Here is a 12,251-nt window from a genome sequence, read left to right as displayed (position 1 = left end):
GAAGCTACGAGGGAGGCACAGAACAGATTCTCCTCCAGCCTCAGAAGGAAACAACTCTTCTGACCCCTTGATTTGACACTTTTGGCTTCCAGAACTGTGAGACAATAAATTTCTGTTATTTAAGCCCTCCAGTTTGTAGTACTTTGTCACTGCAGCCCTAGCAAATGCATGCACAGATCAACAGAGCTTTAGAGCTTTAGCCCTGAATTTCACACAGCAGGCTTGGGCAGCCCCTGGAGGCTGCTCTCCTAGGGTAACTGGCTGCCCCGCCAGTTCCCTCCAAATGACTCTTAAGTATAAGGCAGGTTCAGTCAGTCAAGCAGAGGGTAAAACACTTTCTAACATCTCACCCTCTTTTGGTGAACCTGTTTCTCTTGACATTACTATCCTTGCTACCGAGTCATCATCTTGTTCTCCATTTGTGATCCTTGCATCATGTGGATCATGTGCATCATGTGTTTTTTGTTTATTTTTTCAGTGAAAGAACATCAGTGTATCAGCACAGCAAAGCCTCCACATGCCAGGCTGGGTTCCCTCCAATTACCAAGACCTCCGGGCTTCTCCTCCTTTCAAGAACTTTATGACCCTGGATCCAGTCTAAACGTTGGTTATGCACTCACCTGACATCCACAGGGCCCTTCCAAAGTGCTGTCAGGTAAGTGATTCTTAAATTTAGTTCAACAAATACCAGTCAGGTCTTGGTTGCATCAGGGATGGGGTTTCACAACAATCTCATGAGGTAGGTGGGGCTGGCCCTTTGCCCCATTTTATAGATAAAGATGCATCTTGGAGGCTCAAATGGCCTGTGCACAGCCTGTTTGGGGCAGACCTGAGACTGCATTCAAATGTGATCTGCTTCTATCCACAGTTAGATGGGAGATCTCTGGGAGGAGGCACAGTGCAAAAAGAAGGGCTGTGCCCACAGCAGGCAGGCATGAGGGACTCCACATGGGAAAGACTGTGGGTGGGCTGTAGATCAATGTTTCTTAAATGCTGATCATAAAAGAATCCCTGGGAGCTTGTGAAGGATACAGATTCCAGGGCTCCATGTTTGCTAACAAAGTCCCGGGAGGTTCTGATATAGACCGCACTTGAGAAACGCTTATGTAAAGCCAAGAAAGAAGAAGAAGCAGGAGAAGAAGAAGGAGAAGGAGAAGAAGAAGGAAGTAAGGAAGAAGGAGAGGAAAAAAGAAGAAAAGAAAGATCCATTTAACAAATACTTGTGAAGTACCTAGTATATGTCTACTATGTGCTAGATATTGTTTGGAGTTGTATTCCCAGTCTGTGGGAATTACAGGAATCGTAATCTTTTATCCTCACAGATGCTCTCACTCTAAATCTGACCAATTACCCTGCCAAGTCAACACCCAGCATCCACTAGGAAGGTCTCTTGCTGGTTCAGAACTCCCCAGACTTGCCAGTGTTTTTTACTCCCAGTGCCCATTGCTGCTCAACCTGGCTATCTGGCCTTCAAGCACAGGCTTCTGTGCCTGCAAGATGCCCCTAGGACCAGGCACGTATCCCAGTGGGGCAGCTCTGGCCTCAATGGCTGCATCAGGTTCCCTCAAAGACTGCATTTCTCGTTTTCTCAGTTCCCTTATTGCAAATTATTATAAAGAAAATAGAAAACTAATTGTGGCAATATCATGGGAAAGGATCAGGTGTATTTCATATTGGAAAAACTTCATATACAAAACTCAAATGTGCAAGTTGGGTCAACCAAGGAAGCAATAAAAAATGTTATTTGAGAATTAGGTGAAAAACAGCAGCCCAGACATTTGCGGAGTCCTCACTCCTCCTGTAGGATTTTGTGTAAGGTGCTGGGGATAGAGAGAAATCTGAAAGGATTCTTGTTCTTTCTAGCTCAGAGGCAGGTTGTTACGGTAAGAAGCTAAGTGACATTTGTTGGAACAGGTACTGAGTACCCGGGGAGTGGAGCAGAGCAGGTGCAGTGGAAAGTCAGACAGGATGGTCAATAAAGGTAGAGGGCATCTAAAAAGGTCTCAAGAAGAAGGTGGAGCTTGACTGAGGCTTTGTCAAGGAAGTGGGGGTGGGAAGGGTGTTCCAGGCAGCTGCATTGAATGGGCAGAAACACAGAGGTGAGAATGTACATGGTGTATTTTGGAAACAATGACTAGTTGGCTGGAATCATGGGTTTGCATACGGAAATAGTGAGAAATAGGGCCATGGAGGTAGGAGAAAGTCTTCTCAGATTGTACATCAGCAGTTTGCCTGAAAATGCTTGTTAATGATTGGATTAAAAGGAAGTGCAAGGAGAAATCTGATTATTTTGGAAAATCACCAGGCTAAGTTTGTCTGAAACAGAGCCAAGAGAGGAGAGAAACCAGCACATTTTGATAAAGCGAATAACCTAACTATCATAGATTATTGCCATGGCTTTTCCACTTAATAAAAGCACTGCAAAGCCTGAAGACAACAGAGTCAGTAGGTATGCAGCTATGGCAAGACAGCCAAGAAGGATATGAAAACTGCCAACAACAGAAGCTTGAGGTCAAGCCAGGGGAGGATGGAAGTGTCATGCACAAGTGAATAAAATGCCCTAAAACATATACATCGAGTGCACTTTACTCAGACGTTCTGATGGCACACTGGAATTAACACCATAGCTTAGCTTCTCTTGTCAAAGCCCCCACAGTTGGGCTGAACCCTGAGCATGTTCCCATTGCTGTCTCCTTCACCCAGGGCTGACTGCTGGTGCCTGGAACCTGCACACGCTCCTGGGACTCCGCATCTCTGCTGGGGTTGGTTTCCCCTCTGAGCCACCTTATGGAATCCCACCCTGACCTGGTCACAGCTCAGCATGCCTCCTTCTCCTACTTGCTCAGCATTTTGTGTCTATCTGGACTAAAGCCTTTGCTTTCTCTCTGTGATTGTGGTGAAAGTTCAGTTTGCTTTCCTGTCTCTAGAATGTCAGCACCAAGGCCGAGGCATGGTCTCCTGAGTTCCATAACCCCAAAGCCTAACTCCCTGCCGGCCACACTGAGGGGCTCAGTAGACATTGACATACTAAATTGAATAGTTGAGTAATAATGCTCTTTGAAATAATTTGGAGTTAGATCTTGAGGCTTGTGTGGCCAGGGGATGCATGATTGGGTGAGGGCACATCATAAAAACTGAAGGTAACTCAGCATGCCAGCGATTGGGGTGAGAAATTTGCGTGCAGCAGGGGTGAGAAATTTGCGTGCAGCACTCCAGACACAGAGGCAGCAAAGCCCAAGTGCTGGGGAGTCAGAGTGAGAGAGTGAAGGGACACTCAGTGCTTCTTTAGGAGCTGGATCAAAACCTGAGATGATCTGGCCACATGGTGCAGACTGAGCACACGCATGGGAGAGAAATGGGCCAGGAGGAGAGGAGAGAGGTTCACCACAGGACAGTGGATGGCTGGGAATAGAAGGCCTCTCCATGGTGGACCAAGAAGTCTGTGCAGCTGAGAACAAGACAAAAGAAGTAATGATTTCTATGGCTAGCTGGGATGGAAACCTCAAGGGTGACAGGGTCTTTAAAGGAAATCTCAAGGAGGGCATCATGTTCCAGGTGTGCTCCAGGGATGCTGAGTAAGAAAATGCCACTTTTTCCGTGTGTGTCTTTACTCTGCCACAAGGCACCTGGGCTCCTAAATGACCAACACACACATGCTATACTGGTGCCAGGAAAGAAGGGTGTTTTGCTGGGAAAGTCAAGGTGAGAGGAGGGGCCAGGACTTGGCTCCTTTCTTTGAAGGGTGACAGTGCAAATTCTCCATGCTGGGGATCCTACTGATGGATGGAGGCATGTCGATGTCATCATTTCACAGAGTGGGGAGCTATGGCCACTACGTGCCTATCACGCAAGTCTAGCCTCACATCAGCTGGACACCCACTGTTCTGACACTTGTCAGCACATGGGGCACCCAGAAGGTCACGGTGTTCTGCAAAGAATGCCACAAAACAGTGAGCTCAGCGTCTTGAAAATCATAATGTTTTGCTAAGTCCAATCCCAGATCCTAAAAAAAAAAATACGAGGTAGAGGCAATTGAACAAAAACAATTTACATGTTAAACTTGAAGATAAGTACAAGTGTGCCTTTTTCCTACCACTGTTGTTCAGTTTTGTTATATTGACGAGCACCCCTGCCCACCCTATAGGGTAACACTGTTTGAGAATCACTGATTTATGAAAGTTATATAAATATTGGCTGATCAAATGTACAAAATATGCATGATGGCACCATATTGTGTGTGATAGTGACAAATGCAGTTCACGTGGGTGCCGAAACAAGCTTGGGGTTGTGCATGAGACTGAGGTTTGCGTTCACACTTCTGCTTTACAGTGTAGTAGACAGAGCATGCCTGAACTGCCTGGGGCTGAGGGGTCTCAGGCGCAGAGTTGCCCGGGAATTCTGAGCAAGGGCAGAATGTTAGAGAGAATATCCTGAGCTGAGCAGAGAAGCCCGTCCATACTAGCTGGCAACCACCTGCCTTCAGTGCTTCATTCTTGGGGGACCTTGAGGTCAGTCCTGGAGTGGATGAGTCCTGCCACTACTGCTGCTGCCCACTTGGTAGCTCTGTCCTCATCTGGGAAGAGCCACTGTGAACCTCAGAGACCCAGTGGTGCTAGGAGCTGATGCAGGCAAATGACTGACAGTTTTCCTGGATCTTCTGTGAAAACAAGAACATTGGACCAAAAGGTCTCAACAGGGCTCCATGACTACCCATGACCCGTAACTTCAATGAGGGGTTGGGGCCAGGAGGGACTCATAGTTGGACACTGGTATTCATCTACTCAGACCTTAAACCACAAGTTGCAAGAACAGGGAGGTCACATGTCAGTGACCTCATGCCTAAATAGATGCACAGCACAGAGCAGATTCCCTGGATAGCTTACACCCTACCAGTGCATCAATTATGACTTCCTTTCTAGCAATTGTGAGTACAGCCGGTACTCATCAATCACACCGGTAACTTCACAGCTGCATTTCTCAGGGTCTCTGAGAGCAGGGCCTTCTCTGGTCTTTTTTAATCACCCACGGACCTAGGACAGTCTTCTGTACATACTTGTACATTTTAAAGGCTTACTTTTAATATGTTTATGTATGTGAGATGGGGAATATTGTATTCATGTGTGCATGTGTATGTCTGTGAGTACTGTGGTCTGTGTGCGTAACTGGGTATGAGTGTGTGTGTAATATGGATACAGGGGACTAGAGTGAGGACAGCCAGGCGTCCAGGCTACAAGGTCTAAGGAGGCACTTGCTCTCTGGGCCAACCCTGCCCTTGCATGAGCCCGAGAGGGAGCGCCTCCTTGAATTTTGCACCCTGGGTGCCTTCCTGCTTCGCCCTAATCCCACCTGGTTGTCTGTATGTTTGGATGTGAGTGTTGTACATATGCTGTGTATGTGTGTGCACGCCTGTGAGTGTGCAGGGATGTGTGTCTGTCTCAGCAGCTGTCATTGGGCTTTCCAGTCCCTGTCAGCAGGTGAAGGAGGCCCTTTCATTCCCTTGGGTCCTGCTTATGCACCACAGGCCACAGCAAAGGCTTGCTGGGTTGGGTCAGCCCTCACTCTAACCTCAACATGCCCTGGAAGTCACCACAGCGTCATGGAAAGAGTCCTGGTGATGAGATGGAGTGTCTGCTCTGCCACAAGTGCTGTGGGACCAGGGTCGGGACATACCTCTCTGGGTCTCAGTTTCCTCACTGGCAAAATGTGGTGACAGAATCTCATCTGTGAGCCCCCTGTAGCCTTGAACAATCTGGATCTAGGTAGACCAGCATCATGAAAGCCTATGAAGCTTCTGAGATGTGCGAGGCATACATTCTCCCAGGTGCTCAAGTAGCTCAAGTCTGGAAGCTGAGAGCCACAGAGATCGAGCCTTCTCCAAAAATTGGACTGCAAGGCATGCCATACAGGCAGAGTGCTGGGAGACCTTGGGGAGGTGGGGAGGAGGAAGAGGAATCATGGACAGCTTCACGGGGAGGTGGCTTTGGAGCCGGGCTTGGTGAGGACAGCTGGAATGTGGGGAGCACATGACCAAGTGCTTTGCAGACATGGCATGGGCCCTAGCCAGGCCCCAAGGAAAGGAGAGTCTCAGGACAACAGCTGTGTCACTGTCAGCAGGACCCTTGAAAGCAGGTATCACCTGCAAAAGGGGGAGCCCTGAGGCCCAGGCAGGCCTGTCACAGTGTGGGGCACCTGTCTAGACAGCCCCATGGCCAGCAGTGAGGGTGGGCCATGGGCCATGGCGACCTTCCTGGTATGGGGTACTGCCATGTCCCCAGGGAATATGGGGGCCCCAGGAAGATCCACAAGGCTCGAAGGACCCAGGTCTTGTCATACTGCCAAAGAGATGTAAGACCTAGAAAGGGGAAAGTTTGCATATCTATGAAGGCATGGAGCCTAGGCATTGGAAGTGTCCAGCAAACATTTTCATTTGGCAGAAATGCCTCCATGGCACTTGTACCTATAGCTCTGCCACATTTTGCCATGAACTGTCCAGCAGCCCTGAGATGGAGCCCTGGTGTAGACCGTCATGGAACACACTGGCTCTGGAACAATGAGGGACCAGACTCGAGAAAGCCAGATGGGGTTTATCTGTCAACAGCCACAGCATAGTTGTGCTAGGGCGGCTGTTCAAGGTAAATGACCTTTGGTGCTCCTGTGACCGGGTTGTTAGTGTTCAGTCCTTTTCCTACCACTGAGTTGTTTTGTCTATTCATTCCCCCTCCTGGTTCTGCAGGTCTGCCTTCTTGAAAGGGAAGAGCAAGACTCCAGCTCCCTGCCCTGCAGAGGTGCCTTCTACCTTGCCCAGTGTTGAAGCAAAAGAGCAAAGCAAAGCTTAAGTCAGAGATTTGGTGCTCAGCTAATCACAGAGACTGTTAAATGTCAACCAGGGTTTGCTATCAGGCCAAAGCTGGATTATTATTACCCAAAGTAGAAAATTGTGAGACAGAGGCAGGTGGGGAGGGAGGGAGAGAAGAAGGCACAGGATTCGTGGATTTAATTTTTTAAAAATAAATATATGATTCAGTGTCAATTAAAAACAACTGCTCGTCTTCCTGCAGGCCTGTCTTAGCTGCACACACAGCATAAATGCAAACCCACTTGAGCTCATTTTTGCTCAAAGACCAATTCTGTTAAATCCTTAGAATGTTCTGAATTTCAACACACAGTCCACAGACAGCCATTCTATCAAAAGCTTAGTGTTTTCCCTATGAGTGGGTTTTCTGGTAAAGTGAACTAAGGCATCCTTTTCCATTTCAGGCTGTGGTAACAACAGATAACAGCTGCAGAGGTCATAGCCAACACTTTCCATGCGTCCCTTCATTTAATCCCAGTACTCCTAGGTGGTAGATCTATTATTTTGTCCACATGAAATATTAAAAAGTCTATCCTAAATTTTAAATGGAACAAAGTACTGGGTTTCAAGTTACTGGTGGCCATTTCACAGGAAATACTACGACAATGGGACTCTGGGAATGTGTTCTGGAGACTTTGCTCCCCGGTGACTACTACATGGAGCATGGAAAAGTGTCTTGAGTGGCAGCTATGCGCCAGGTGAGGAGACAGGTTTTACTTACATGACTCCCCAGAAGCCCACAGCATCACCATATTTTATAAAGACGAGGAAGTACAAGCCCAGAGAGACAACTGACTTGACTAAGTTCACACAAAAACAGCAAGGTCTGGGCCAAGAAGGAAGCCCGGGCTTCGCCTTCTTCTGCCTGCAGGGCAGGGGCTTTCACCCTGGCTTCAAGCTGATTTCAAAAGTCTCTTACCTTCTTAACACCTCACGGCCCCTGAGTTTATCCCAAGAATAATAGTTCTACTGTCCTGGAGATGCCGAAGAATCGAAACTGCAACACACACAGAGGGCCTGGGTGTGCGCAAACACTGTAGTACGCACCGATGACAGCAGATTAAGCCATTTCTCTTTTAGGTGTGTCACCCAACCAGCTCCTGGACCCTTCTGCTGTGCTGCCCTGACAGTCACAATATGTCCTAGTGGACTAATTAGCACTAACTACCAAGGTCACTCCAAGGCCATTTAAGAAAACAAATAGAAAGGACAAAACCAATGAGTATTGTGGCTGAAGACAGAAGAAAAAAAAAAAGTTAAAAGCAGGGATGAATGAATTATTTTTTCTTTCTCAATCTTTCCCTCTGCTTAAACCAAAGACAGGTTTTCATCTGAGAGCCCGGGAGCTAAGCAGCTACTTTCTACATGAAAAAGTGAAAACATTAAAAGCCCTTTCTTTCAAGCTAACATTCTAAAACTGAACCTCTGCAGAGGTTCCAAAGAGAAATGCCTTGCCTTTAAGCCCCTGAGTGAGAGGGATCCTGAGGAAGTGTCCGAGGAGATGAACCTAAGCTTTGGGACGTAACAACCAGCACCTCCAGTGGCCACCACTCCTAGCTATGCTGTCTGTGATTGGGGCCCCCAGTGCTGGCCCCTAACAGCATGGGGAAGCCTTCCCAGCAACTCTGAAGCTATTTGCATCACATCCAAGATGAACCTAGGTAGGGAGGCTGAGTGTATTTTGGAGATGCCAAGTTAGGGAAGTAAGTTCCCCAGGGTCCTTCAACTTGTGGTGCCTGAGGATAGCTGCTTTTTTTCCAGTGCAGATGGAGCCTTCGGGGGATGTGTGAAAGTAAGGCCACCCTCCCTCTGCCTTTCCAAGTGACTGATCATCTCCTTTTTTCTCATAGCTACTTCTAGGAGAGGCATCCAGGCAGGAACCACTTTTCCATTTCACAGATGGGAAGACTGAAAACCATACTGGAAAGGGGCGTATTTTAATTAAACTGGAGAGTGGGGAACACTGATGAGGAAAGCAAGCTGATACACTGAAGGCCCTGCCTGTCACTGCCAGCATAGCCACTTAAGCCTTCTTATCAAGGGTTCTGATGGGAGTTTCCACTAGGATTGCAGGTGCCGATCATCTAGTAGCTGAGTTCTGATGAGCTGGACTTTGGGTGGTTGAGGTAGGGAGCAGTGGAAAGGGGAACTGGAGTCATATCAACTTCTTTGAACATCAGTTCCTTCCCCTCTCTTCTATAACAATGTCAACTGCAATACCTGCCTGGCAGAGTTGTGAGAATTAAATGATAGGATGAATACTTCTGCTCTCAGCACCACACCACACCTGTGGCAGTCTTCAGAGGGGAGAATCACAGCTTCCATTCATTGAGGGCTCACTAAGTGCCAGGTCTGCTCAGCTCTTGTGCAGATGTTCTCCTTCTTTGGATGTTAATGTGGCATGGGCAGAGCAGGAGGAGCTGTGAGGCTGGCTGGGCTGAGCCATAGGGATTGCCAGTGTCTTATATGGCATTCAGGACTATGGAGGATCCACAGGTAGAAACACAGAAACGGAACCCAAGTATCCTTGGGGAACTCTTGGACTTTCTTCCCCTTGATCTTGGACATGGCTCAGTAAAGAGATGCTGGTTTCCACCCAGGCCCATTCCTGGGGAAGGAACCCCCAGCCAAGCAAGGTAAAGTCCAGACTCAGTGACGTGAATTACAGGTTTAAGACAGAAGCCTTCCCATGAAGATTTTTCTGGCCGGTGGCTTATATAAGAGAAATATGCTCATCGTATTTCTATCTGGCCAAGGGAGGGGTCTAGAGGGGCTTTCAGCAACCCAAACGGTCTTGTCAGCCCTAACTCTGGCCCTAAGGAAATAATTATGAATCCTCACGATCTACTTAAAAGTGTCATTACTGTAGATAAACAAAGAGGAGTGGATGCTTCTTCCAGCAGAGACTCCATCCAACCCAGGGTCACTGACCACTGACTGGATGAACTGGGATTGTCTGGGAGAGTGTAGTTTTCAGGAGCCAAGAGACTCCTGGATTGTCATGCTCTGTACTCCTTCCCCACAAAGGGAATGTCTAGAACTCCTGCTGAAAGTAGTCATTGCCTGCACTTCCTAGGCAGAATGTGTTAGCTCCCTCCCCAGAAGAACCTGGGCCAAGGTGTTCCAATCTGCATTCGGAAAGAATCCCTCCCACAAAGAACTTTACACCCTCTAAGAGAAGATAACGTGAGGGCACATTCTCCTCTCTTAGAGGGTGTTTTCAACACTGAGTTCTATCTCTGAAGAGAATGAGGACCCGGTGGGGGCCAGTGCCCCAAGTTTTCAACTAAAACAAAAGCAAAACTAATCTGCAGTCTTGAAGGTGAGCTCGTTCATTCGCCTGCCTCCACTTTTTAAAACATTTTTTTTTCTTAAATGAAAGTTTCTTTAATCTTTTGGCTTCTCGCATACTCAGAACCATAGAGCTCAAAGCTTCTCAGCTCAACTGAGAACTCAGCACTTCTTGGACTGATAAATAGAGCAGCTTTAAAATGCTTAGAACTGAAGACAGACCAACTGTGGCGAGAGAAAGTAAACACATCCATGCACCAGTCAACCCTAGCAAGCTCCTGGCTGAGATTACAAACTGCAGTTCCTGCCTGAGCTGGCAAGGATGCTGGAGCAGGCTGGGGGACCAGAACCACAAAGCAGCCCTCCTCTGCCCCAGCTAGTTGTGCCCCAGAAGAGCTGGGTCCTCAGGGAATCTTCCTGGGGCCCGGTTTGGATGTTCCTAAGCATAGAAGACTCTGCCAGTGTGTTCCTCATTTGTTTCAGATTTGGAAATGTACCAAGAGAAGTGGGAACCAGCTTTATTCTTTCTGATCTGGATGGGACTCCTTTCCTTTGCATTCAAGCTCTCTGCATACAGGTGAAACTTGCCAGTGAGAGACTTGGGATTTTTCACAAAATAGAATGCGATAACGACATAATTTGATATGAATATTTGAGGAGCTTTATCTATGGACAATATATACTTTAAACATCCCCCTCCCCAAGTCACACACACAAATTGTTTTTATGAGAACCAATTAATAAATGGTAATTCATTCAGGTATATCTTCACTAAATTACTGTTTCCTTTAATTGCAGGGGAATTTTCCATTACTAAACTCTCCCTTGCTGATTTTTTTTTCTGCATTATTTATATATTCTTTCAATTTCGCTAATAGTGAGGTTGGTATGTGATATTATCTGATGTTTGTAAGTCTTAAATTTATTTTTCATTTAAAATATTTCCTCATTCTTGCAGCTCCCCATAATCTGGGAGAAGCATCAATAACAGCAGACAAGATTTTATAATAAGTGGTTGAAAAAGGCACTGGCTGAACTCAATCTGATAGGAACGCATCCTGTGTGATTGTGTTTCTCTCATCCCAGGCGTGCGTGTGTGTGTCTCTCCTTTGGGTTAATGTGGGAATGCTTTCCTATATCAGTAAGTCACAAGTCGATCTATGAAAAGATTGTGCATACAAAATAGAGATGAAGATCACAGGGGCTTTAATAACAAAATAAATATAAACAACACTCGAATCTCTTTATAAATCCCAGAGCACAATGTGTGTTTTCTTGCTTCCTTTTCATGAATCCCAAATAAAGACTTTGACAGCCAGATATCCAAGATCCGGATCTGCCAGCTTCCTAAAATTCTGCCTTTTTTTTATGTGTAGAAAAGTAGGGGTATCTCATGGTGGTTAGGGGTTGCTTAGAGACTGTGGTAGAGATTTGGTGTTAACAAAAATGTGTTTTTAAAGCAGGATTTCGATTTTCTTATATTGAATGGCAAAGGTTCCACGCACCTGGCTATCTTCATTTCTGAAATAAATGCTTTCATTTTATTCTCTCCAGCTACCTTCTCCCTTTCTTTCCTCTTCACCCCCATCGCCTCCTTTCAGTGTCTTTCTTTTTCTCTTTATTCTTTCACTCCTTTCTCTCTCACAGCAAAATGTTCTGGAGGATGTGAATGATTAAACTGTTTACTCCAAGGTTTAGGTATGAAAAGGCATGTCACTGTAAGTAAAGTTTCACCTTTATACCCAGCTCCATCAATAATTACAGAACAAGGATGCCTATTAGTAAATCTTACTTACAATTGGCTCTTACAAAAATGATTTCATTTTTTCTGGGCATACCAAGGTCGACAGATTTTACTTTTCACAAAAATTATTTACACAGCAGAGGAACCTGCTCCAAAATGAAGGCAGCATATAAAGGGCCTTTGAGTGTATCCATAGGAAAATGAATACCTATAAAATGCATCTCAATAAATTAGAGATTTGAGGCCATAAAGAGAACGTTTTGACATATTATATTAGTAGATGCCCTCTAATTTGAACCACAGTGTCCCTTAATAATTAAAATTCCATGAGATTGATTTTTTATTTGGTTTCCTTCACTTCCT

General features: G+C 46.2%; 2 protein-coding genes across 15 annotated transcripts in view; one reads left to right on the top strand and one right to left on the bottom strand.

Moving 5' to 3' along the window:
• Positions 1-12,251, bottom strand: part of PAX8 (paired box 8) — a 60,903-nt gene that overhangs the window by 44,776 nt on the left and 3,876 nt on the right. The window lies entirely within an intron of this gene.
• Positions 1-12,251, top strand: part of LOC117062177 — a 40,399-nt gene that overhangs the window by 26,633 nt on the left and 1,515 nt on the right. For 6 of the 9 annotated variants that reach the window (XR_004428239.1, XR_004428238.1, XR_004428236.1 and 3 more), the window contains 2 exons: positions 479-655; positions 2,704-10,905. Coding sequence is in view for 1 of the 9 variants with exons in the window: in XM_033175408.1 (XP_033031299.1) it covers positions 479-624 (146 nt within the window). In the remaining 8 variants the exon portion in view is untranslated. Of the gene's footprint in view, positions 1-478; positions 656-2,703; positions 10,916-12,251 lie in introns of those variants that run through there. The other 3 variants (XR_004428241.1, XR_004428242.1, XR_004428243.1) reach the window with 3 other exon arrangements.

This window comes from Trachypithecus francoisi, unplaced genomic scaffold (assembly GCF_009764315.1).
Source record: "Trachypithecus francoisi isolate TF-2019V2 unplaced genomic scaffold, Tfra_2.0 Lachesis_group17, whole genome shotgun sequence".
Classification (NCBI taxonomy): Eukaryota; Metazoa; Chordata; class Mammalia; order Primates; family Cercopithecidae; genus Trachypithecus; species Trachypithecus francoisi.
This window is presented reverse-complemented; position numbering and strand designations above follow the sequence as displayed.